The following is a 24160-nucleotide window of genomic DNA, read 5'->3' on the forward strand; positions in this document are numbered from 1 at the left end:
CTCAACGATCAGTTGGGCAGGAGGAGACGCGTCTGGGATCTGGGCATCAAATTTTCAGGGCTTGAGGCCTCCTCCTTCTCAGAGACCTTGATCTGATCCACGGACCTCGTGCGGGTCTGGGCTGCGGAGCAATGGATGGCAGACAAAGACATTGTCTGAGGGGTGATTGTGTGGTGAGCTTTTCGGTGGGTGCCACAAGTCGAATATCTTTATCGCCAAGAAAGCCTTGCACGACTCCTCTCCCGGGCGCCCTCCCTGACCAAAGCCCGCCAACCTCATTGTTCAACGTAGCACCAGAAGCGGTAACCATTTTGCGAATATGACAGCTGCACTGAGGTGGCCCAGCGATGAGGAAAAGAGAACAAGAAATCTATTCCTACCTCCTTTTCGATTTGTGCAAACTTGTCACTCTGTGATACTTCCCATGGTAACTCTTGCTAGGTTGGTGGAAACAATTGGACTATGCCCCCTCATGAAGCCGAGGGATCTCGCTGCCCATATCAATGCGCGATATGCTCAATTTTTGAGAAATTTTATTTTAGAATCCTTTTTGCATCTCAAATACCTTCCAAGAGTGGTCCACGACTATGGGATTGATTATGTTTGTTTATCCGCTCGCTTCGTCAGCACAGAGATCAGATCACCTCGTTGAGGTTATCAGATTACAAACACTAGAAGATAGTCAGGAAACAGAGGTTGAATTCAAGTGAATATGGTCAATTTCTCAGAGCATAGAAATCTTACAAATCAGTCAAGTTGGTCATCCATCGTTTGTCGGTCACACAACCCAAGTTGATAATCGTCAAGGTTCGCGATCAAGGATAGCCCGTGTCTTATGAACCCATGGTTGTAAACAATAGAAAAATAGCGAAAAGGTCATATATGCACACAATTCTCTTACTCATTTAATAAAAGAAAATTATTCCCAATCATCAATTCAAGGTATCCATTTGCATAGACATAGGGTATTAGATAAAGTAGTAAACGAAGTAGTATACAACATAATATTGATATTGGAGTTAATACTAGATAATACCCCAAGTACTTTTACCATATGTTACGACAGATTTATCCGTGTTCAAACCAGAATATGAATGTCCCGCAAAGTTCTAGTCCAGACCTTGAATTGGCCAGTATCTATAATGGTGTTCAGGCAATGATACCAGCAAGTCCCAGCCCTCACGACTCGCGCGTTCAAAGCCAGTTCACTCCTTTGAAAATTAAACCAAACACGTTCTCAAATGTCCAAACGTTCCGACGGTAGTCAGCTGCCTGGTCCGGACATTCGATAGCTGGTCGGAAGTTGCGCTCGTACCCGTGCTTTGCCCATTGGCTGTTCCTCACAGTTTGTTCTACTCGACTGTGAGAAAGACTGTTCTAACCAATGTTCATTGCCCAATCACACATTGAACACAACGTTGCTAGTTACTCATAATTCCAATATGTGAACACCTTATCACAGATACTCTCACGCTGCAGGACACGCGGGAACACACTCAGAACTACATAAAACTCCCCTATTCTCATGAACATCATCGCATCGTAGACTTCACAGCCAACAACTTTCAACAACTATGTAAACTCACAAACCCTCTCTTAAGACCGATTCTTCTTTTTCTCCTCACCCTCTCACCCACACTCACCCTCTCGGCTAAGAAAGCAAGCAACACCACCACCACCACCACTTCACAACACACCAACCGCTTTCCTTCTTACGCCATCGACATCATGTCTACTCCTCTTTGGAATCCCGTTGACCGCCAGGTCCTCGACATTGGTGGCAGTAAGCTCGACACGGCTTTTGCCAGTAACCTGCCTGCCGCCATTGCCGGTACAGATTGGTTTCCCAAGGAACTCGCCTACATTAAGGGAATGGAAAAGTGGTGTGCTATTGCTAACCGCTCGTACCAGACCACGGATGAACTGAGCATCATCGAATCGACCGCTCAGGAGGTCGTTGCCCAGCTGCCCTCGGGTACCTGTATCATCGATATGGGCGCTGCTGACTCTTTCAAGTTTGCTCCGTACGCCCAGGAGTTCATCGCTCAGAACAAGGAGTGCACCTATGTGCCTCTGGATCTGTCCGAGTCCTCCCTAATCCGCCACATTGACAAGGTCAAGGAGGCTTTTCCTACCATTAAGTGTGTCGGCCTCTGGGGTTCTTTCCAGCAGGGCGACCGCTTTTTTCACAACATCCCACAGGGGAGACTCTTCCTCTCTCTTGGCAGCATCTTCTACAATGCCCCTGATGACATGTGCGTTGATCGCTGCGCTGAATTCCGCCGCCATTTGGCGAGTTCTGATCGACTGATTGTTGGTCAGGACGCACCATCTGCCACGGAGAGCCATAGTGCTCAGTCGTCTTACCAGACGGATGAGTATGCGGCTTTCTTTGTTCGCTATCTGGAGGGCATCCAGGACCACGCTGGGATCGTGGCTGATGCGAAGTCCGCTTGGACCTACGAGTCCAACATGGACAAGGCTATGCATTTCTTCAAGGTCACCGCCCTGAAGGACATGGTCTGTGAGAACTTTGGGGGATACAAGATCTCCGCCGGTACGACGTACAAGATGTTTCCATCTTGGAAGCGTGGCGAGGATGAGATCCTCGCGATTACTAAGAAGGAGGGCCTGTCCGTCAAGACTCTTGGCAAGGCCAAGAACTCCGGCATGCGCCAGTATCTTATTGGCCCTCAGTAAGTTCTTGAGACTGAGTCACCCCCGTCCCCCCTGGAAATGACGATTTCCATGGGCTCCCCTCAACCCCCCGTCATGAGCTAGGAAAAAGCCGGCTATGATAAAAAAAAAAAAAAAAAAGGAAAAAAAATGGGATATTGATGTCCAGGCACGACCTGTAGACTTTTGCGCACCAAGTGTCCGGGCCCGGACCTCCCTGCTAAAGCAGAGGATAGATTAGGTAGATAAATAAATATGGGTTATTAGACCCTTTAGAAAATGTCTTTTTTCAAATTACAATGTGAGGACCATGAATGACTGGCTGAGTAAGTGCGGAGCTTGGAATGGTGCCTTGACTAATTAGATGGATTCACTCACGAAATACGCTCAGGAGAAAGGGACAAATGTCTGTCCTTCCAACGGAAAGTTAGCTAGGGCTTGGACGATTAAAGATTGGAGTATTCGGCTGAAGCCAGAGGAAGGGCAACGGTCTGCAATCTCAAACAACTACATGGGTTCAATCACGGAGCTTGGGGTGTTCTAAGTTTGTTTCCTATTCTTGGGACACTTTTCTCGTTGCAAAGAAGTTTCCGGACAATCTCTCAGTCAAGTGAACATAGAAAGTGAGTGAACATTTTGTCTAGTCGTAAACAAAGATCTCTCCTTTCCCTGCACCCTGGCCCCTTTGGAGCAGTCTTCTGGCTCAGTTATGCCATCAAAGGCCGAGATTCAACTATAACAAAGAACGCATTGTCAACACATCATGGCACCATATCCCAATGCTAACACAGTAGCGCCTCCTTCCAAACAATGCGCCAATGATGCCCACGGTACTATCATCTCAAATTGGGGAAACACTCTCTGAGAAAACACTCCCAGAGGAAACACTGCCATACCAAAGCAACTGGCACATATCCTCCAAGTAAAAGGACTCAGGCCAGACAATCCTCGTCAACGCATTCCTTGCCTGTGTCCAGTCCGTGACCTCCGTCATATAACTCCACTCTGCAATTAATTCACCAAAAATTCTTCGAAGCGGAATCAAAAGTCCTTGATCGCCGTCCAGTCGCAAGTGTCTTTCCAGACTGAAAGCACACACGTAGGCCTTCCATAGCCAAAGATCTGTAGCCCTTCGATCCCTCTTTTGCGGTCGGTGGCGTTCCAGATCTTGCTTGACTATGTATAAAACACGTCGATGCATTCGTGACTCGATTGGTTCTCCAGCGTTCCAGATACCGAGAACAGCGTGGAGATAAAGGCCAGAGGCAGAACACATGCCTGACCATGAAGTCACCAGTGGTGACCGGTTCTTTCTGTTCAAGCCTCTCGTGTAATCCCCGGATAGCGACTCGATGTGGCATCCTACCAAGGCGAGTAGAAGTCTGGTGACAGCACCTTCAAGCCACATATTCTGCTGAATAGCCTCGCGTGCCGAATTCCGCTTGAAACCCGACGTTTCAGTAATCCTTGTCAAGCATTCCAACATGGGTGTACCGTCGATATCCCAAAGCTTGGCATTCGGTGGGAGTTGGTTAAAGAAATACGGAACCATCTTCATGGCCTTGAGTCTGATATCAAGACCTCGGAACTCGTCCTTGTGCCACGAATGCATGAGTTCCTGGACTGTGTCGGGGTCAGGTCTCTTGGGATCGGGGTTCGTGTCGGGAGGCACGCGATCATCTTCGTGGAGAATATCGCGGAGACGGCTCTTAAATCCGTAAATAAAGTTGTATGTGCTGTGCCTGGTTAGCAGTTATACACACCCCCACAGAAAGTACGTACAGAATGACATATCGGTTTGCCAGTTCCTCTTCCACGCTTTCGTCATCAGCAAATGGTGAGTCTGGAGGCTTGTGAAAGTCCATGTATCTCATGAGGCCATTGAGATGAGTTTCTGCTACCAAAACATTGCCAAAGGCGCACTATGATTGTCAGCATCTTACCCACCATAGAACAATGCAGGTCTCACCTCGGTGAGACACAAAGTAGCAATGTGTCTAATACACTCATGGTACCGTCTCGAATCCGATTGCACAAGAAGCCAATTGACCAATCGCATAGCCTCGCCCTTGTGGAACAGCAGCGTGGATTCGAATACCTGCAAACGGCCAGCCTTCCATCCATAGTGAAGACCAGCAATGAGCATTGTGTTGCGGAGTGCATCAGGACTTTGCATAACAGATTGCAGCCTGGTGGATTAGTAACCGAACGAGTCAGTAGGAGAGATTTGCCTCACAAGCCTTGGCGTTTATCCCGAGGGGCGATATCGACAGGGTCCTCGAGTTCATAAACTACCGTTGGTCAGAGCGACGATCGATACTTGATTAGATGTATAACACTCACAGTAACTAAAGAGCTCATTCGACCTGAACGGCATATTAATCGCCTGTTGGGATAAACACGGTCCAACAGGCCGGGTCGGGCGGGGCAAGTGTACCACCGCCAACCCGGCTGGCGGAACCGGAGCCCAAGGCTGCTGCTCCCCGGGCAGGTTCGTCTTTCTACGCTCCCGAAGAGGAAGGTTGGGCAGGGGATACTCGCACTGCCTACCTGCAGTGTCGCAGTTCTCACTGGAGATTCGTCAGCCTGGTTGCTGGGTCGCACAGGAAAAGGTGTGCGTGATGGCGTCTATTCGTCCCGAAGAGGAAAGATGGGGAACTGACCAGACGGGCCGACGCTCGTCACATCGCCTGTGGCGCTTCCTGCAGGTAAGACATCCTGTACGGCTACGGGTATGCTGCTTCCGGCTCCTTGACTGGGCAGCGGGCTGTTGGTCGTCGTCGATTTGGGTCGGCATTGTTTTTTAATCCACAGCTGGGAATTTTTCGGTAATGCATGGATGGGAGTTTGGAAGACAAGGACACGCCACAAGGTGAGATTCGCCGGTCTTGGTGTGATGGGTATAAGGATCGAGGTATGGTGGAACTTGCCGAAGCACCCTTGCAAGTAGCTTTGGCTTTGTTTGCATGTGTTGTTGCGTGGAAGTGACTTCTGTGTATAGTGATTTGCTTCTAAAACATTCCAGTCGAGAACAGGCTGAACGAGCAGGATATCCCTTCAATTATCTAGGCTATTGGGACAAAGATCTGTCTCGAGTCTTTGTTCATGTCCTCTGCCACTATGGGCATGTTTTATTGGGTATTGAACCAACGTGTAACGATAGAACTAGTTCCCACTCGTCTTGACACGGCCCCGTTTGACTAATATCCTTGCAATATCCATTCCCGACCCCGCAAAATCAACGCTAATCGATGACTATATCCGTAGCGAGACAAAGGATCATCCGAGACTATACCAGTCTGGGACGAATATACGCTCAATGCAACCTTGTTCTTGAGACGAAGGAGCTGACTAAGTCCACGATATCAAGAGTCGACAAGGAGCAAGATGTCATGGAAAGAATATATATACTGAAGGAACTGCCTAGATTCTTGAATAAAACATCAGCTTCTCTTTATTGCTTCCCAAGAACAAAGAGTGAAACTATCCAATTTCAACGACTCAAAACCACCAACATGTCGACTACAACCATCAACGGTGTCTCTGTTGTATGTCCAGCCTATCAGATACTCCTAGAACACTACTGAACATTCTAGCGTATCCACGACAAGCCATACGAGGCGATCTCACCTCAACGTCCAGAGCTGTCCCAAGCCGGAAAGACCGTGCTCATCTGTGGCGGCTCTACGGGCATTGGTCATGCCATTGCACGCAACTATTGTATCGCTGGGGCCTCCAGTGTGATACTTCTTGGCCGTCGTCCTGATGTCCTTAATGATGCTGTGTCTAAGCTCAACGAGGCTCACCCAAACACTGCTGTAACTGGGCGTGTATGTGATGTACACGTTAGAGACCAGGTCCAGCAGTTATGGGATACCCTTGAGAAGGAAAAGGTTGCCATTGATGTTCTTATTTTGAATGCTGTTGGAATCCCAGCTATGCAGCCAATTCTTGAACAAGGAGCCGATAGACTTTGGGAAGATTTCGAGAATAACATCCATAGTCCCCTTTACATTGTAGAGCGGTTCTATAAGCAACCTCAGCATTCAAGCCAAAAGGTAAGAAAGTTCAAGATGCTTACAGCAAAACATTTACTAACTTCTTCCAGTTCATTATTTTCGTATCAACCCAGGATATTCACCGTTGGGACAGCGCGACTCAAATGCCCGGATACCAACTCACCAAGAATTCCTTTACTTGTGTTCTTCAACAAATTGCACGAGACACTCCTGAAGAAAAGTTGCGAGTTATTTCTTTCCACCCTTCTATTGTATTTACAGAGGCTGCGCAAAAATCGGGATATACCGAAGAGACTCTCCCCTGGACAGACGGTACGTCATTAACCTCCACTCACTTCACACACTCACTAACCTTGCCAGCAAACATCCCCGGCGGCTTCGCAGTCTGGGCTGCATCCCCCGAAGCCCAATTCCTCCACGGTCGCTTCGTCTGGTCGACTTGGGACGTCAACGATCTCGCCTCTGGTGAGCTCCGGTCTCAAATTGACGCCGATCCGTGGTTGCTCAAGGTCGGAGTTAAGGGTCTGTGAGAAGCTCCGGTTCGGAACGGAGGTGAGGATGGTTTCCGCGCCCGGTCCACTTCGGGTTATTCGTGTCGGGTCGGGCGGAGTTATGCGCGCCGTGTCCGTGTTGAGCCGAGGGCTACCCTAGACCTTGAGGATTGTCATCTTGGGTAACAATCTTCTCAGTTATCTTATCAATATACGAGAACATAGTTTCCAAATAGTAGTTGAGCTCATCGACTATAGTCCTTTCTCCATTTGACTGCCTGTAATATTTGTGCTATGGTTGTCACTGCAATGGGTGAAGGTTTATCCACCCCAAAACACTTCGGGCAAACTTTGCAATCCTCCTCACCGAGAGCCTCATTGTCACAACATCCTTTATCCTTCTCCATCTTACAGAGCTTCTCATTCTCATAGGAAACTTCATAGGAGACTTTAAGACTTTCATGACATAATACTCATAGAATTGATATAATTGAATTCTCCGGCGTAAAAAAGCCGTGCCAAAAGCCGACCTCGGCCTGCCATCGGCTTTCCGAGTTTCCGCCTGTAGATCCGTATATCCGGGTGGAGATTAGATTGATAACGCAAGCCGCCACGACGACTGCCGCTCGGAGCATCCGATGTAGGTACATGACTTGCGCGTCGTTATAAATATCGCGTGCCCCGGCTGTGAACTTTTTCTGGGATATCTGACTCATCATACCTCGAAACGCATCTTTATACCCTGAACAATGGCTGGTCCTCTTAAGAATGTTGTCGTTATTGGCGGCTCATATGTTGGCTTGGTGAGACTTACACAATAAGACGAATACTTACTGGACTATGTGCTAACAATCTCAGGCCGCCGTCAAAGAACTAGCAACTCTTCTACCCATCACTCACAGAGTAATTGCCCCGTTGAGCCATATAGAAACAAACAGCTGACACTCTTAGGTCCTCTTGGTGGAGCCGCACAGCCATTTCCATCACCTCTTTGCTTTTGTAAGTCATAATGGTACGTTTCCACACCGACTCTAACACCGCCGCAGCCTCGCTTCGCAATCGTGCCCAATCATGAGCACAAGGCCTTTATCCCCTACTCTGGGTCCTTTTCTTCGCTTCCAAACGCTTCTCAGCATGCCGTCGTGAGAGCCAAGGTGCTGGAGCTGTACAAGGACCATGTGGTGCTTGATCGGCCCTGGCAGGGGTCCACTGAGCTGCCGTTTGATTATGCTGTTGTTGCTACTGGAACGAGGTTGCCTGCGCCGGGTACAATGCAGGATGATGAGAAGCAGCTGTCTATCGACTACTTCAAGGCGTATCAGCAGCGCGTCAAGAACGCCAACAGAATCGTCATTGTTGGTGGTGGAGCTGTTGGTGTGCAGATGGCTAGCGACCTGAAGCAAGTGTATCCAGAAAAGAATGTGACGCTGGTTCACTCACGGGATCGTCTGATGCCATTGTACCATGCGAAGATGGACGCGACCATCAGGGCTCGGTTCGAGGAGCTTGGAGTCAAGTAAGTGACACTCGTAGTTGATCTCTGTTCAAGACTGACAAAACATAGCTTGGCGACCGGCTCGCGTGCTGTGGTCCCTGCCGGAGGCTTCCCTATCGAGGGCGAGAATCTCGAGGTGGAGTTGAAGGATGGCCGCAAGATCCCGGCAGACCTCATCATCCCGGCAACTGGACAAATTCCCAACAATCAGTTCCTTGAGAAACTGGAACCCTCACCGGACCATGAAATTCTCAACAAGGCGAATGGATTCATCAACATACGGCCGACGTTGCAATTTAACGACCCCAACTACTCTAACCTCTATGCCTGTGGTGATATCGCCGACACCAAGGCCCACAAGGCGGCTCGACCTGGTATGGCGCAAGCACGTGTTGTTGCTGAGAACATTGTCGCCATGATTCAAGGCAAGGAACCTATCGAGAAGATTACGGTTGCGCCTCCTGCTATCCACCTCACTCTTGGATTGGTAAGAACACTTCTACAAAGCTGATTGTGCAGAGCTGATTGTTGTGTAGACGAAGAACATGATTTTCCGAAACCCTGATGTGGCGAATGGCCAAACGGAGCCAACAATCAATATGAAGGACGAGTGAGTAACTAGAAAAGACTTTGATATGCATATGTACTAACAGGCTGGTCCTAGTGGTGCTGAGGATATGAGCATTACGAGTGTGTGGGAGAGACGGGGCATCAAGGTGAAGCAGCCCAGTGAATATCATCTGTGAAAGGAACATCTTAGAACTGGGGGCTTGACGTGTGGAAAAGCGTAATCACTTTGATAGACCTAGACTTCCCAAAGACTCGACGAATAATGGGTCAGGCTTTTAGTAAATGCGAAGCAGTCACGCTTCTTAAAGATTACTATATGACTCCCATGCCTCTTGAAGTGAGTTGAGTACAGTATTGGTCGGCCAGGCATGTTTCCGTTCCAAGATAGACATGAGTTCAACAATCGCAGCCTGTTCCCCAGGGTCCCGGAAATATTCCCCACACATCGATATTCCCACAGCGCTCGTCACCATGGCCTCCTGATATTGCTCATTAGACATGGCTAGCCCGCATATCTTTCGAGTTGAATTCCGAAGCAGTTCTTCGAGTGCTTTGCGAGCTGCTCTTCCACCGATGCCGAGTTGGAGTTTGGAGTCGTGGACTGCGAGGACTATGCGAGCTAGTTCTACATGTTGCTGGGCCATGACTTGACATTGACTGGCCAGCCAGATCGTAGGAAAGTATCGACCTTCTGCTGGATTTCGTTCTTTGTAGTAGAGAGGTGCAAAGTGTGGTGGCGTATGCTCATCCCAGTTCCGTTGAAAGGTTTTAAGAGCTTCCCACTGTTGAGCGCGAGACCTCGTATCTTCTATGGTCTCTACGTCCGTGTCCCCAGGAAAGCAATACTTGAGAACATGAGCACACCATATAATGATGCGATTCGTCCAATCATAGTCATCAGCAGCCATGGTATCGTCAAAGTTGGCGTAGTCCGTGACGGCAAAGATTGGGAGTCTAAAGGGTCGACGATATATCAGGACGCCCCAGATTTCTTGTCGGAGGGCGATGAGACAGGCCGAGTATCGTAGAGAAGAAAGGGATGTGGCGTAAACATCAGAACCGCGTGGGGGTTGAAGAATGATAGTCAAGAGTCCGTGGGTTTCGTCCTGGGCTGCTTGGAAGACGGCTTGGACGGCAATGGAGAATGTTTCGTTGTCGGTGCCGGTGAAGTGGGCTAGATATGTCAGCAAGGGTGTAAAGGGAGGATATTAGAGACTTACTGTCAACTTGTTCATGATATCGGAGGATAGTAATTGCAGTAAGCGCGTCGTCACTGCATGTGCTGGTGGGGTCTGCAGAGACATCCATAAGGTGCGAGATGCATTTGTTGTGATAGTGAATTGCTGATTCCATGGTGAGATTAGGGAGAGGAACTCCATCGTATTCAATGACCGCATGGGGGTCTTTGAGAGACCATATTCGGGTGAGGTATCTGGCGGCTGCTGTGCAGATGGCGTTTAAGAGGAGAGGACTGTGCATGGCACGAATGGGAAGAACGGAGCAATAATGGTGGTCTCTGTCGCTCGTGTCGAACTGTCAAGAGTATTAGCACAAGCTTCTGAGCCATGGTAGAGCATGGCGTTGGGGAGACTCACAGCCCTTCCTAGCTTTTTCACGAAGCAACGGACCAAACATGCCTCCTCAATACTCGTGTGTTGCACATCGCTGCCCCCAGCGAGTTCTGTTATCCTTCGAACTCCGTGCCCTGTGGCAGAACTAGATGACGCGCCGTAGTGAAGGTGTCTATCGCTGTATGGAGACTCTGTATTCGATGGAGATGGGCCTAGGGAAGCCCCGTCGGGAGAATGCTGCCATGCTGTGGGAAACAATGGTGGACGTGTTGATATTGGCTCCGAGTATGCAAGAACGGATGTATCGTCATATGTCGAAGAGGGTGTTAGACTTGGGTGCTTTCTAAGGGTTGTATCGTCGCCGATGCTGGATGTATCGATATTGCTCTCCGATCGTGTTGCCGTTGTCGGTCTGTGTTCGAGCGGTTGATGCCGAAGAGAGTCGTCAGTTCTGAGCTGTTCATCTCGAGAGAAAGACTGCAGGATGGACGCGGCAAAGTTCAGGTACCCTTCTTGTGGTTCATCCCTCGCCGAAGAAGGCTCCTGTGCGGATCGATTGGTTGCGATATCGGACTCGTCAATGATGGCGAATGATTCCTGCTGTTCTATCGATTGTCAGCCATCAACCAATCCAAGATGAGAGATGAGTGTACCTTGGTTTCCAGTGCTTATCCAAGTCTGGTTCGGGTCAAACTTGAAGCTATTCTGCGTCGTAATCAACCTCTTGACGCGAAATTTCTTATTGACGCGAACGCAGTTGGCAGAAGTCTTTTTGCAATTTCCGCACGGAGTCTCGCCGTCGCCTGCAGCGCGTCAGCACAGACTTTCTCGACTTGGCAGCTTGCTTTGCAGAAAGACGTACATTTCAGATGCTTCTCTAAAAATGACGTCGGTCTTATCAGCTCATTGTTCCATGGGCCAAGGGGAGAAATCATCATCACCTCTACACTTGTCGCAGGGAACAGTTCGCGTGCGGGGTTGCGGAGCCATGATAATCTTCAAAGGGAAGGATTTCGCCGGAATTTGTTCTTGACAAGGGGAAGATGTCTCGTCTTTGAAGGAAACGCCGGTGAGCAGGCCGAAGGGGGCGGGCAAGGGTGGCAAAGCCCTGGACCTTGGGCAGACAGACACTAACTCATGTTGTCACCCCACACCTTTCTTTTGACTTCCCCGCACGACGCTATCACGACCAAGTTTCAAGCCCTTCTCTAGGGATCCGGGATCCGGGGAGGAGATGATTATTCTGGTTGGCTTGGAGTTTTTCCTTGCCTGGACCTAAAAGGAAACGTCGCCCGCGGGTTTCTGCCGAGTCTGGGGTTGATATTACCCCAGGGGGAACACTTGGAGAGCTGACTCGTGTATCCACTGCACCGAGGATGGCTGGCTTTAGAGGGTTGCTCGACATTGGCTATGGCGTTGACGCTTCAAGGCCGTTTCTCGAAGAGCCTGCAGTTTGCTAACGGCCTCGTGATCTGGCTAGTCTTGGTAATTTTCTTGTGATTTATTGGTGTCTTGTGGTGGATGGCTTCACGCAGTGCGGATTCTCCAAGTCCCGTGCCCGATAGCTTGGAACAGGAAGAAAACAAGGTATCTTCGCGCTCGCACTGACGACTTGGTAAATGCGATTACCCTGAAGATATCTACCATAGCAAAACCGTAGAAACACCCGACAGCTATTGACATGTTGGAGGGAGTTGGTTGGGGGACCCCAATGGTTCGCATTCAAGGCAACATCGCATGTTGCTTAACATGACCTATACAAGAGAGAAGCATTGGCTTGCCCGAGACTACATCATTGTCTCCCAACCTCATCGTTGGCGATAATCCCAGTTCATCCGGACAATATGCTTCTCTTGGGCCCTTTTCGCCGGGCTCTTGAAACCACCTCCGGCCTTCTCAGCGAGCTCTAACTCTCCTCACTTTGACTCTATCCCTGCCTCGCTCAAAGCTCGGCGACTTGGGCACTTTGAGAAGAAATAATTACAGATAATCACTCGCAAAGTGGTGTTGTCAACTCGCGATGCGCCGTCTCAGCTTTGGCCCCAGGAAGCGGTGTTGGAGACCCGGCGAAACATGCCCCAATTTGGACGACTTTCGCCGAAACACTTCCAAAAACGATTAGCACCGCTGTTAGGCTTTGACGCATGTGGAGAGACTGACTAGGATTCTCGCGAGTATCCAATCGGACGCCTTCAAGTGTAAGCAGACCTTGACATGCACGCTAGTCAAGTCCTCCCCATGGGGATGCGGAGAGGCCCCTTCTCCATGCGCTCGTCTGGGGTGGCATCACTGACTGCAAGGCTCCCCATGTTCTCGACTCTTAAAACATGGAGTGACTATATTCAAGCTAAAAACTATTAAATACTTCGACTTCTCTGTCAGTTTTGACGATCTGCATCCTGCATCTCACTGTCTCAGTCTCTCACCCAGCTTTAACATTCACATCTTGTTTCTTGTTAAACATGGAGACCAAAGAGTCCCTTAGCCACACACGGCCCACTGAGAGCCATATCGAAGAGACTGATATCGCTGCTCAGGCAGGAGAGATCATCTCTTACGATGAAAATGGTCTTGCTGGCATCGTCCGCTCGCCCTATGTCCTCGGAGCAGCAGCTCTGGCTTCCTTTGGAGGTTTCTCCTTTGGCTATGGTACGTTAATTCCTCAAAAACACCATAAAATCGCTAACATATTCCAGACCAGGGTGTCATCAGTATCATTCTGGTGATGGAGCAGTTCCACAAATCCTTCCCCGAAACTGCTCCCGGACATTCTGGATATGGCTTCAACGTCGGATTTATGACCGGAATGTTGGAACTGGGTGCTTTCATCGGATGTTTGTTCCTCCCATATCTCGCGGATCGAATCTCTCGAAAGTGGTCTCTTACTGTAGCCACCGGCTTCTTTGTCGTGGGAGCTATCATTCAGGTAAGACAACGTCGAATTGGAATGATAGTCGGATTTGGCTAATATTTGACAGACTGCTGCTCCTAATTACGGAACCCTCGTCGCTGGTCGAACCATTGGAGGCATTGGTGTTGGTCAACTTGCCATGGGTGCTCCTCTGTACATCTCTGAGATTGCACCTCCTAACCTGCGAGGGTCTCTGCTTGTTCTCGAGGCTATCAGGTTAGTATTTTAGGACGGTTGTTCAGAGTTGGGCTAACAGGATCAACAGTATTGTCATTGGCGCCATTATCGCATACTGGATCACATACGCCACCAAGGAACTATCTGGCGAGCTTGCTTTCCGACTTCCCTTCGGTCTCCAGATGGCCCCTGCTCTCTGCGTCGGTCTCGGAATCCACTTCTTCCCCTTCAGCCCCCGATGGCTCGCCATGCGCGGTCGCGACAACGACAGTCTCTCTGCACTTTCGAAGCTCCGCCGTGTTCCCATCACCGACGACCGAGTCCAGGCCGAGTGGAAAGGTATCGTCTGCGAAGTCCGCTTCCAGGAGGAGATCATTGGCAAGGATCATCCTACAAATAACAAGTTCAAGCTTGAAATCCTCCAGTGGATTGATCTCTTCCGTCCCAAGTACCTGAAGCGTACTGTTATCGCTCTTGGAATTCCGTTTTTTCAACAATTTTCTGGAATCAATGCTTTCGGTGAGGTTTGAAGCTATTTACACGGCCCCTAGGGGTCGAGTGATGAGTTGAGCGCATACTGACAGGTTTAGTGTACTATGCGCCCACCTTTTTCAAGGCTCTTGGTCAGGACGATAACATGGCTTTGATCCTTTCAGGAATGGTCAATATCTGCCAATTGGTACGTAAAATACCGACGTTCGTCGCTTTTCAAAAGCTAACAAAACATCTTTGCTAGGTTGCTGGAATCCCCACCTTCCTCTACCTCGACAAGGTTGGCCGCCGGAAGTTGGCCATCTATGGTGGTATCGCCATGGCCATTCCCCACCTCATCATGGCTGGTGTCGTTGGCAAGTTCAACGGCAAATGGGATAGCAACCAGGGAATGGGCTGGTTTGGAGTTGCTCTGATCTGTAAGTTCCATAAGAATACTCGTATCCAAGTGTCCACTAACAACATCCTTAGACACATATGTCCTCTGCTACGCTTGCTCATACGGCCCCCTCGCCTGGACCCTCCCCGCCGAAGTCTTCCCTAGCTCCAAGCGAGCCAAGGGTGTCGGTGCGGCTACTTCAATGATTTGGCTTGCAAACTTCATTATTGGCGTTGTCGTTCCCGAGATGGTCATCAAGATCGGTTGGGGAACTTACCTGTTCTTCGGAATTTTCTGTACTCTTGCCGCCATCTTTTCTTTCTTCCTTGTGCCTGAAACTTCCGGCAAGTCTCTTGAGCAGATCTCTGAGCTTTTTGGAGACAACCATATTGTTGAGGAGGAGGCTATTCGTGTTCGTATCCAGCAGGAGGTTTGGTCTGACCCCAAGTATACCGCTGCTGGTGCCGAGGCTGCGTCCAGCTCCTAGATGGGCCATATGCTCTTCATACATAGCAGGATCAATATCAATATGTATTTACTATTTCAGCCGGAGCGGTTTCTGCTGCTCGCAAATCCACTCCCAAACATTATTGCTCCAGTGACACTTACCTACACAATTTGCATGTGACTTCGCTTTGAAAATGCCCAAGGTGACCGGCTCTGATTTGAACATGATGACAGCACGAAGAGATCAGTACCAATATCATTTATTCTCAAGTATCTCAGATGGGCAGGCTATGGGGAGAAGGGCCTTAACCTCAGTGTATTTGCCATGACCAACTAGATACCTTATCATTCGCGTTCCTTTCCGGCCTTTACTAGTTTTGATCTCATTATAACCTGCAATATCCACTTCCCAAGGCCCATGGACTTTCTCTGCGACGGAGATGCTAATAGAATGAGGGCAAATGCGCCCCAAGGCCCTTGGCTTGAATAAACTTTCGAAGCTCTTCAATGTGGCCCCCAACCAGCGCAAGCACCCGCCCATTCTGGTGTAGATGGAAAAAGGCCTTCATGTGGTGAAGGCCCTTCAAAGAGACTTCTCGTCCCTTCTCAATGTCTCCAAGAACGTAGCAATGATGGTAGGCGTCAATGAATTGACCCCGGGCGTAATGAATACGAAAGAACAAGTCGTCGTCAAGCTCCTCAATCAAGGCCCTGGCAGCACTTTTCATCCACTACTCACTGTCATCTTCGTGGCTGGCTTCGAAACCAACCATACGTGCCATGCATTGGGCTGACCAGCCGCTGACTGGACGTTGCTTGTTCACAAGGAGCGCCAGATTCGCCTCCGCTTGATGGATGAAATCTCCGAAATGCTCGAAATCTTCATCGCAAGCCTTCTTGGCCACGCTCAAAATATGCAGAGGGACAAAGGCAGAAGGGCCTTCAGGCAGGAGAAGTAGCTCTCGCAATTCCTCCAAAGCCTTTTTCCAGGCCACGTGTGAGAGCAGGCCTCGGGCTTCTAGGATGGCAACCATGCGCTCTAGCCATGGTCGGGACACAGCAGGGTAGTTGCCGAAACCTGGAGGTCCCTGGGGGAGAGTCGAGGATGTTTCGGACATAGTGGCAAGGTCCTTGATTGAGTGAACTGTGACTGTAGATTAGAAGAAGGGACTTGATCAGGGAAGGCAGACTAGAACATACCGGAGTGGTTGCTGAGCTAAACTCCCAGTGGGTTTGGTAGAGCATGCAGTGTGTCCGACCTATGCTGATAATCAATGAATGGGCCTTGGAGGAGGAAAAACCGTGGGAGGAACCATACAGGGACAGCGACAGGTGCACAGCACAGGTACTGAGATTGACTGGGCGGCGGAATGCCCTAGACGTGTAACCTAATGATAGGTAATGGTAAGTAGGCAAGCATAGAAGACCTGGGGATGTGACTAAAGTCCAAGAGATGGGGCAAGTAGAAGGCCAGTGTCGAATGTTGAGGTGGGGAGAGGGGAGGGTTTGAGCCTCCTGGGCATCTCTGGAGGCTTGGGCTTGAAAAGGAGATGGCGCAACCGCCTTGAGAGGAAGCGAAGAAAAAAAGAAGCACAATACCTATGAAGGCTAAATTTATTTAGCGGCTCAATCTTTTAGCTGCCCTAGAGCGCTGATGGTGGTGTTGTGATGTCGCAATAGAAGTGCGATGGAGTTGAGATGGTGAAGAAGGAAGATGAAGCCAGGAAAGGGGGGGAGAGAGTTTACATAACCAAAGAACTTGGACTTTAGGAAAGCCTTAGGATCCACAAAATCAGAGAGAATACAAACATGCGACGAAGTAAATCTTCACATCTGACAAACGCGAATATTACACTCGAAACTGGTTTGAGACTCGAGATGGTTGGACTGGGTACTCAACGCATCGTCAAGTTCTCAAAGAGGGCCTCAAACAGCGTCCTGGATTCGAAGGTATTGAATGGTTGCCTCATTGACACTAAGGCGGAGATCCTAGAGTCAATGCGGTTATGAATGAGAAGAAGTCAACGGCCCAACGCGTTCTAACTGGGGTCCATCGTGGTCATTCTGGACGCTATTTGCAGAACGGGAGGTGTGCTATCTGATTGATCCGACAAACTGCTCGTACATCACCAATGACTGACTTCGTTAGTGCATAAAAAGGTGTAGAATGAGAATGGATATCGCATCTCGCTTGGTTAAGTAGCTAAGCTGACAGTTGCCGATGAGGGGATAACCTTTGCCCAGCTGCATTGCTCCGTCCAAAACAACTTCCATTTCGGCACATTTCTTGCCAGGCCACCATCCCCTTGACTCTCCCCTGTCTTGTGCCTGGAGTCCCACCGCACTTTGTCCTCAACCGGTTTCGTTTTCCACCCCTTGATGGACTTTTAGGACCATCAAGATCTTGGCATACAAGCCAAGTAGACTCTATGACCTTGGGACCGAGCAAGCCATCAATGGAAAGGCTCAAATGTGGTGTTATCCATCAGCTTCCAGACCGGTTTATTTTTCTCATGCCGAAGGAACTTGTCAACAAAGTCCCCGACCTTTTTGGCCCCCATCTTTGCCTTTTCATGAAAGCCACTCTCAGCATGGGAGACAGCCTCAAGCAATCGTCGCCAGGCGAGGTCAGTCAAGCTAAAAAATGTCTCATCGTCTCCCAATTCAACGTGCTCCCGCGCGCGTGGCCACCAATTCATGTCGGGCTGTGAAGGGGCCTGCACTCCAAACATGCGAGCCATGCATTGGGTGAGCCATGCTCTCACTGGTTCCTCCTGGTTCAGAACGTATCGGTAGTCCTCACTCGCCATCTGAACAAAAAAGGCGAGCTGCTCGCGATCAGCGAGGTAGCTTTCCTTTGCTGTTGACAAGACGTATGAGACATCGGAGGCTCTCGTTGTGGCACCGCCAGCACACAATGCTATCAGCCGGTCCAGAGCCTCCCCCCAGGCCACATGTGTATGGGAGTCTCTGCGACTGAGGAGGGTGATGTGTCCGCCCATCAGAGGATGGTTTCTGGGATCCCTCAGCGCTAGAACGACCAAGTCAGTGCCTGCGTTTGAAGGCAGACAATCGTCGGAGTTTTCGAGTGGCATTCCGTGGAATCCGAGCAATCCGTCGGGGAGTGGATGCAGATGGACCCTGCCCATGACGCCGAGATCACGGAGCCATGCCAACCGTCGGCACATCTGCTCATTCCACGAGTTGCCCAGTCCTGACTTGATGAAGGAGGACGAGGATGGTCCAGACATCTTGGGCGAGAGCCTTGGGCGCGAGAACTGTAGTTACGCGTTAAGGAAGGCAACTTGGGATTTGTTAAGGCAGAGGCGAGCATACCTTAAGCTATGAGCTGGGCAGGGTAAGATATGGTGCTATTGGAAGCGTAGCGCGATCGACCGATGGTGCTTGTTGACAATGCGATGTTGATAGCGAGGAATGACAGCGAAGTAACTATATGAAGCTGTGGCGAACGAGGAGCGCCGGTATGCGACAAGGTGCTGGGCGTGGTGTCGTAAGGTAGGATGACTTGAGCGGCGCTCGATACTAGATGTGATCTAGTGGTTAGTAAGTAGTCAAAGAAGGTGAGAAGGAGTGAAAGCAATACTAAAAACCAAGCAAGGGAAGGGGAAGTTCTGTGCCAGGTTTCGGCATGCGACGTGTCGAGTTTCTTTGAGGCACTGGTGTTGGGTGACGCCAGGCGCAACCAGCCTGAGAGGAAAGGAAAGGAAAGGAAATCAGCTGTACGATAAGACCAAAAGCCGAATCTTGCGCCTGCGCAGCGCCGGTGGTGGTATTGAAATGGTCGCAAGAGAGCTGCGATGGAGTTTGAGAGGTGAAGGAGGAGGATGCAAGTAAGGAAGAGAAGAACCGCAAAATAGAGACTGCACGCTCGTGATTCACCGTGTAGAGAATGCCTAGGATGCACTGAATGAAAGTGAATGCGACGGCCCAGTAACAATGAAATTAAATCATTTAGCAAATGCAAACATGGCTTGTTCAAACGGGGCCGAGCAGTGTCAAACACTGCCAGACTAATAATGGAGACTGCGGCCAACATCATGCGCCCCGGATATCTGCGATAAGGCAAATCCCCGGTCGTGGGCGGATAATGCGAAATTTAAAGAGGATACGGTGTTATATGGCAAACGAGAGAAGATTAACGGTCCCTTTTAGTGAAGTGCAGTTAGATTGTGGCCTGTTTGCCAGTATATCCTCGTTGGTTGGAATGGGGGATGGTAAACCAAACACTGAGCAAAGGTTCCAAATATTGGAAGAAGGATTATTGCTAGGTCATCAACCCGAACTGCTGGGCAAAGGAAAGCATGCCAAAGAATTCATAATGTATATATTTATGGTGCTTTGCATCCAAAGTTGGTGCTATTCAATATGGACCATATCATTTTCAGTCTCCGTTCATCTCTTGTGCGTGCCTGATGCTCAACTCCAAACATCCTCAAACCAACGGTTTCCCTTCTTCTTCTCGGCCCTCCAGTTTTCCGCCTGAACAGTAGACCAGGCATTCTTCTGCTTGATAGCCTCGCCCAACACATCGCCAACATCCTTGGCCATAGTTGCAGCACCACAAATGTAAAACGCCGCGTCCTGATCTTGCAGCAGACCCAAGACCTCCTCTTGACGCTGAAGAACCTTATGTTGAACATATGTCTTATTTCCACCCGCTCGAGAGAATGCCGTCACCACCTCAAGCTTCCCTGCCAATGGACCATAGGTTGCCTCTTGGAATTCTTGAGAGTACAAGTAATGGGACTCGTTTTGACATCCAAAAAAGAGAACCATCTTTCCGACATCGCGACCAACTGATGCAAGTCTTGCACGCTCTTGCACAAAGGCACGGAATGGGGCAATTCCGGTTCCCGCTGCGACCATGACCAAAGGAGTCAAGGCGTTGATCAGTAGCTTAAAAGTAGATGGTCGGATCTGAATCTGCAGCGTGGATGGAGTGGCAGCCGCATCGTCGCTGGGGGCTGTCTTTGAGAGGAAAGAGCTGGTGATTCCTGGGATGAGAACGTCCGGCTTGCCGACGATTGTGGAGGGCTTGACAGAGACTGTGAGAGTAACTTGGCGAGGAGATGTGATCCTGGAACTGGAGATAGAGTAGAGTCGTGGCTGCATGGGTTGAAGAGAGTCGATAACGAACGAAAGCGGGAGATCTGTCCAGGAGATGGAGGAATCAAAAGACGAAGCGTATGCTAGTAGCCGAGAGAAGGTCAGATAGTTGGCGTTCAAGAAAGCGGCATATGTCTCTCTGCCCTTGCTGATAGCCTGGAGTTCCTTCTTGACAACACTACTGGGAGCCACTCGCGCAAGAGACAAGACTGTCTCTCGAGGTACGGGACTGGAGATCTCCAGGTAGTGGCGGAACAGAGCTTCGACAGTTGTCAAGTTGGGCACCTTGGGATTGTCGTAACCAGACTTGGCATTAATGCGGATGGAGCTGGATCGCTTTGCTTCGAGTCCCAGAATGCGGATAAGAGTGTCGACCTCTTCTGAGGAGTTCTCAGGCCAAACAGCGATATGATCACCAGTCTTATACTTGACCTGCAAATGAGGCGTCAGGTCGACCTTGACTTCGACGCAAGAGCGGTCTTGCTCAGGATATCGTGCTAGCTCTGTGCGTGCGACAACCGAGACTGGCACAATATCCGAATTTGTGGTCCCGGCCTTAGATGCAGTCTTGTGGAAGGGATTTCCAAGATCAAGTTCTTCGTGTGGAATAGTCTCTCCCTCAATAACCTCCACCTCGGGTTCGTAGGCGGCTTCGACCTCGGTCAGGCCACGGTCAGTTGCCAGGGTGGAGAGGAGGGTCTCTTTCCAGTCCATGAAATCCTCTTCGGTTGTCCGTGTTGCCTCATTGCCCTTGCCAGTGGGCACGAGCGGGACAGCACCGAACTTCACGAGAGCAGTAACTACCTCGTCGATAGTTTTGTTGAAGTATCGATAGTTGGAGTTTCCGCAACCAAAGGCAGCAAACTTCAAGTGGTTGAGGCTGACACTGAAGGCGGAATGGGTCCAAGTAACAAAGTCTTGGGCGTTGTCGCTAGGATCACCCTCACCATATGTAGACATGATGAAGATGGCAAGTGTCGTGCTTGGGATGAGAGAAACAGACTCGGCGTCGTAATCAGACAAGTCTGCCACCACCGCTGTGAGCTTGTAGCGTTGATGGGCTTCTCGGGCGAGTCTGTGGGCAAAGCCTTCAGCAGTGCCAGACTGAGATCCCCAAAAGATGACCAAGTCTGCGTTGGCCTCTTTGATGAGATCAGCAACATTGCGCGACCTCTTTGTGGTTTCAAGTCCAGAGCCATGAGCTGCTTGAGGACGCTGAAACCACATGTAATAGAGAGGGTCTTTCTTGGGGAAGATGCTACCCTTGTTAATTACAAAGGCAGTTCCCAGAATGACCAGAGGAAGGAGGATATAGTCGTCATGGCTGAGGTTCTTTGACAGAGACTCGATGGCGTCTGTCAAGACTTGTGTGGTGTTGGAATTGAAGGTTGCCATTGTGACGAAAAGGAAGAGAAGAACAACGCTGAAGGTGAAAAGAAAAAGAGACATGGATGATGAGGGCGATATGCCTTGAACTGACTTGACTTCAACTGTTTCCATGGCGTTTGATATACAAAATCCGTGAACTTGGCCACCCCGCAATTCGTATCTAATAACCTGGAGTTGAAGAAAGATCGTAGAGTAATCCCAAAGGGGCAACAGTTCGCCGAGTTGGTCTGACGAATGAGATCACGTAGTTAAAACAACCGAGGTGCTTCTATTCCCAAATAGGCGACAACTCGCCGAGCTCAACGCCCCTGATCGACTAGTGGCAACCACCTTTCTCCAACGTGATCGCCCCTCTGCTGCACCAAGACAAACATGTGGAAAAATCTGTATCAAATGACTGTTCTAGCCAGGCACAGAATTCGCTGAAAATTACCCAAAGCTACAATAAAGTTGAATTCTTCCATCCCAGGGTGAAAGTTTGAGACTCTAGCATTACCGGAAACCGCAGAGTTCGGCGGCCGCTCTCTTGATCAAGCTAGTGTTCCCCGCAAAGTTGGTTCCCCCGCGGAGAGATTCACTAATTATAGTCGTCACATTTTGCTTGTCATCCTTCTTCTCAATGGCCCAGTTATTCGCTAGATTCGGTATTTTCCCCCGCATCTTATCGCTTGTGTTGTCATCGGTCTCGTCAGAGTCGGCGTTTGCAAGTTGAGGTTCAAGTATAAGAGACGGACATGACTAGTCTAGTCCCCAACTCAGACAACCTCATCAATCTTCATCCTTTCCTTCTTCAACTCTCAAGCATTGGAATCTTGCCACCATGCTAGGATACATCGCTCTGGGCGTTGTGCTCGCCTTGGCCTTCGCCTACTTGATTGTCAAGCCCATTGTTGTCTACTTCTTGGATCCTAAGGGTCTTCGCAAGTACCCCAACTATGCCCTTCTTTCTGGCATCACCGATTTCCGACACTGTTACACTTCTTCTCAAGGATTCCGCTCCCGTTCTTTGTACGAAGCCCACAAGAATACGGGTGAGCCCATCCTGAGAATCGGCCCAAACTCGCTGTCTTTTGGCGATACTCGCGCTGTTAAGGCAATTTACGGGCACAACACCAAGTGCATCAAGGACGACAACTATAATGTTCTTTCTGGCTCCCACCGTCATCTTTTTGATGTCGTCGACAAGCCTGACCACTCCCGCAAGCGACGTCTCCTCTCGGCTGCCTTTGCTATCAAGAACCTTGAGAAGTGGGAGTACAAGGTCGCTTACACCGCCAAGCGCCTGTTTGAGGCTTTCGACAAGAAGTGCACTGCGCCCTTGAAGGGCTCGATCCCGGACCCTCAAGATGTCAACCTTGACTTCAGCCATTGGGTCAACTTGTGGACGACCGAGGCAATCTGCTACATCACTTTGTCTGCCAAGATGGATCTTCTCGACACCGGTACTGACGAAGTTCCTGCCGAGAAACGTGACGGAACTCGCTACCGCGGCCGATACCGAGACGCTAGAGACCAAAATGCTCTTGCACAGGCCGTCTGGGTGTGGGATTACAACCTCTGGCCGTGGGTCAAGTGGCTTACCAAGACCATTCCCGGCAAGTACCAGAAGATGTGGGACGCTGCCAAGGCTTGGGATGATATCTACTACCACCAGGCGGCTGAACGACTTCGACGGTTTGAAGCTGGCGAGGAGCTGGATGACTTCTTCTCTTGCCTTATGGAGGACAAGACTGGTAGCCCCAACAACCTTGAGTGGGGTGAGATCGTGTCTGAGATCGGCGCCATCATTAACGCTGGGTCTGATACGACTGCTATAGCCCTCACGCAGACTCTGGAGCTCCTCATCAAGCACCCACAGCACTTGCAGCATCTTCGACAAGAACTCGACAGTGTGCTCGAACCCGACGAGGCGATCGCACCTTACGACAAGGTCAAGGACCTCCCCTTCCTCAAAGCCTGCATCGACGAGTCCCTCCGCGTCATTCCACCAACCTCAGCCGGTCTCCCTCGCCGAACCCCATCCGAGGGTGCTCAAATCCTCGACCAATGGATTCCCGGAGACACATCCGTCAACATGACCATCTACGCCACGCACCGAGACCCCAAGGTCTTCCCTGACCCCGAGACGTACAATCCCATGCGCTGGATGGATCCCAACGAACGGAGGCGAATGGAGCCTCTGTTCATTCCCTTCTCTGCTGGTGCTCGAGGATGTATTGGACGAAACATTTCGTACCTTGAGCAGATTGTTGTCCTCGCTTCGTTGGTGCATAGGTATGATTTTGCTCTGCCTTCGCCTGATTTCGAGATGCAGAGGGTGGAGGCTTTCAACATCATCTGTGGTCAGCTTCCTATTAAGATTTGGCGAAGGAAAATTGAATAAGGATTAGAACTTTGTTATAGAGGAGTTGTCACT

The 24160-nt window shown here is 49.9% G+C and overlaps 10 protein-coding genes across 10 annotated transcripts; 5 read left to right on the top strand and 5 right to left on the bottom strand.

The window, feature by feature from the left end:
* Positions 1 to 1384: 1384 nt before the first annotated feature.
* Positions 1385 to 2700, top strand: NECHADRAFT_92277 (uncharacterized protein; the record flags this gene model as incomplete). The annotated part of the gene is made up of 2 exons (XM_003042860.1): positions 1385 to 1417; positions 1765 to 2700. 2 exons carry the CDS (start codon positions 1385 to 1387, stop codon positions 2698 to 2700), a joined length of 969 nt encoding a protein of 322 aa, XP_003042906.1.
* A 907-nt stretch (positions 2701 to 3607) lies between these two features.
* On the bottom strand, positions 3608 to 4858 carry NECHADRAFT_25618 (uncharacterized protein; the record flags this gene model as incomplete). The annotated part of the gene is made up of 3 exons (XM_003042958.1): positions 3608 to 4412; positions 4459 to 4598; positions 4646 to 4858. Coding segments are annotated over 3 exons (1158 nt in total), but the record flags the coding sequence as incomplete, so codon positions are not given.
* Positions 4859 to 6191: 1333 nt separating this feature from the next.
* NECHADRAFT_92278 (uncharacterized protein) lies at positions 6192 to 7225 on the top strand (the record flags this gene model as incomplete). Its single annotated transcript, XM_003042861.1, has 4 exons — positions 6192 to 6224; positions 6273 to 6734; positions 6785 to 7007; positions 7056 to 7225. The coding sequence occupies 4 exons, from the start codon at positions 6192 to 6194 to the stop codon at positions 7223 to 7225; spliced, it is 888 nt and encodes a 295-aa protein (XP_003042907.1).
* A 710-nt stretch (positions 7226 to 7935) lies between these two features.
* On the top strand, positions 7936 to 9540 carry NECHADRAFT_67853 (uncharacterized protein; the record flags this gene model as incomplete). Its single annotated transcript, XM_003042862.1, has 7 exons — positions 7936 to 7989; positions 8045 to 8089; positions 8138 to 8185; positions 8233 to 8702; positions 8751 to 9168; positions 9218 to 9291; positions 9346 to 9540. 7 exons carry the CDS (start codon positions 7936 to 7938, stop codon positions 9425 to 9427), a joined length of 1191 nt encoding a protein of 396 aa, XP_003042908.1. The 3' UTR covers positions 9428 to 9540.
* A 13-nt stretch (positions 9541 to 9553) lies between these two features.
* NECHADRAFT_37120 (uncharacterized protein) lies at positions 9554 to 10784 on the bottom strand (the record flags this gene model as incomplete). Its single annotated transcript, XM_003042959.1, has 2 exons — positions 9554 to 10377; positions 10472 to 10784. Coding segments are annotated over 2 exons (1137 nt in total), but the record flags the coding sequence as incomplete, so codon positions are not given.
* Positions 10785 to 13284: 2500 nt separating this feature from the next.
* Positions 13285 to 15268, top strand: NECHADRAFT_37286 (uncharacterized protein; the record flags this gene model as incomplete). Its single annotated transcript, XM_003042863.1, has 7 exons — positions 13285 to 13471; positions 13519 to 13748; positions 13801 to 13949; positions 13999 to 14429; positions 14501 to 14589; positions 14647 to 14821; positions 14874 to 15268. The coding sequence occupies 7 exons, from the start codon at positions 13285 to 13287 to the stop codon at positions 15266 to 15268; spliced, it is 1656 nt and encodes a 551-aa protein (XP_003042909.1).
* Positions 15269 to 15671: 403 nt separating this feature from the next.
* Positions 15672 to 16346, bottom strand: NECHADRAFT_78418 (uncharacterized protein; the record flags this gene model as incomplete). Its single annotated transcript, XM_003042960.1, has 2 exons — positions 15672 to 15841; positions 15968 to 16346. The coding sequence occupies 2 exons, from the start codon at positions 16344 to 16346 to the stop codon at positions 15672 to 15674; spliced, it is 549 nt and encodes a 182-aa protein (XP_003043006.1).
* A 1335-nt stretch (positions 16347 to 17681) lies between these two features.
* Positions 17682 to 18479, bottom strand: NECHADRAFT_78419 (uncharacterized protein; the record flags this gene model as incomplete). The annotated part of the gene is made up of 1 exon (XM_003042961.1): positions 17682 to 18479. The coding sequence occupies one exon, from the start codon at positions 18477 to 18479 to the stop codon at positions 17682 to 17684; it is 798 nt and encodes a 265-aa protein (XP_003043007.1).
* A 1186-nt stretch (positions 18480 to 19665) lies between these two features.
* Positions 19666 to 21750, bottom strand: NECHADRAFT_37302 (uncharacterized protein; the record flags this gene model as incomplete). Its single annotated transcript, XM_003042962.1, has 1 exon — positions 19666 to 21750. The coding sequence occupies one exon, from the start codon at positions 21748 to 21750 to the stop codon at positions 19666 to 19668; it is 2085 nt and encodes a 694-aa protein (XP_003043008.1).
* Positions 21751 to 22564: 814 nt separating this feature from the next.
* Positions 22565 to 24127, top strand: NECHADRAFT_78421 (uncharacterized protein; the record flags this gene model as incomplete). Its single annotated transcript, XM_003042864.1, has 1 exon — positions 22565 to 24127. One exon carries the CDS (start codon positions 22565 to 22567, stop codon positions 24125 to 24127), a length of 1563 nt encoding a protein of 520 aa, XP_003042910.1.
* Positions 24128 to 24160: the final 33 nt, after the last annotated feature.

This window comes from Fusarium vanettenii (genome assembly GCF_000151355.1).
Source record: "Fusarium vanettenii 77-13-4 chromosome 3 genomic scaffold NECHAsca_31_chr3_5_0, whole genome shotgun sequence".
NCBI classification, from domain to species: Eukaryota; Fungi; Ascomycota; class Sordariomycetes; order Hypocreales; family Nectriaceae; genus Fusarium; species Fusarium vanettenii.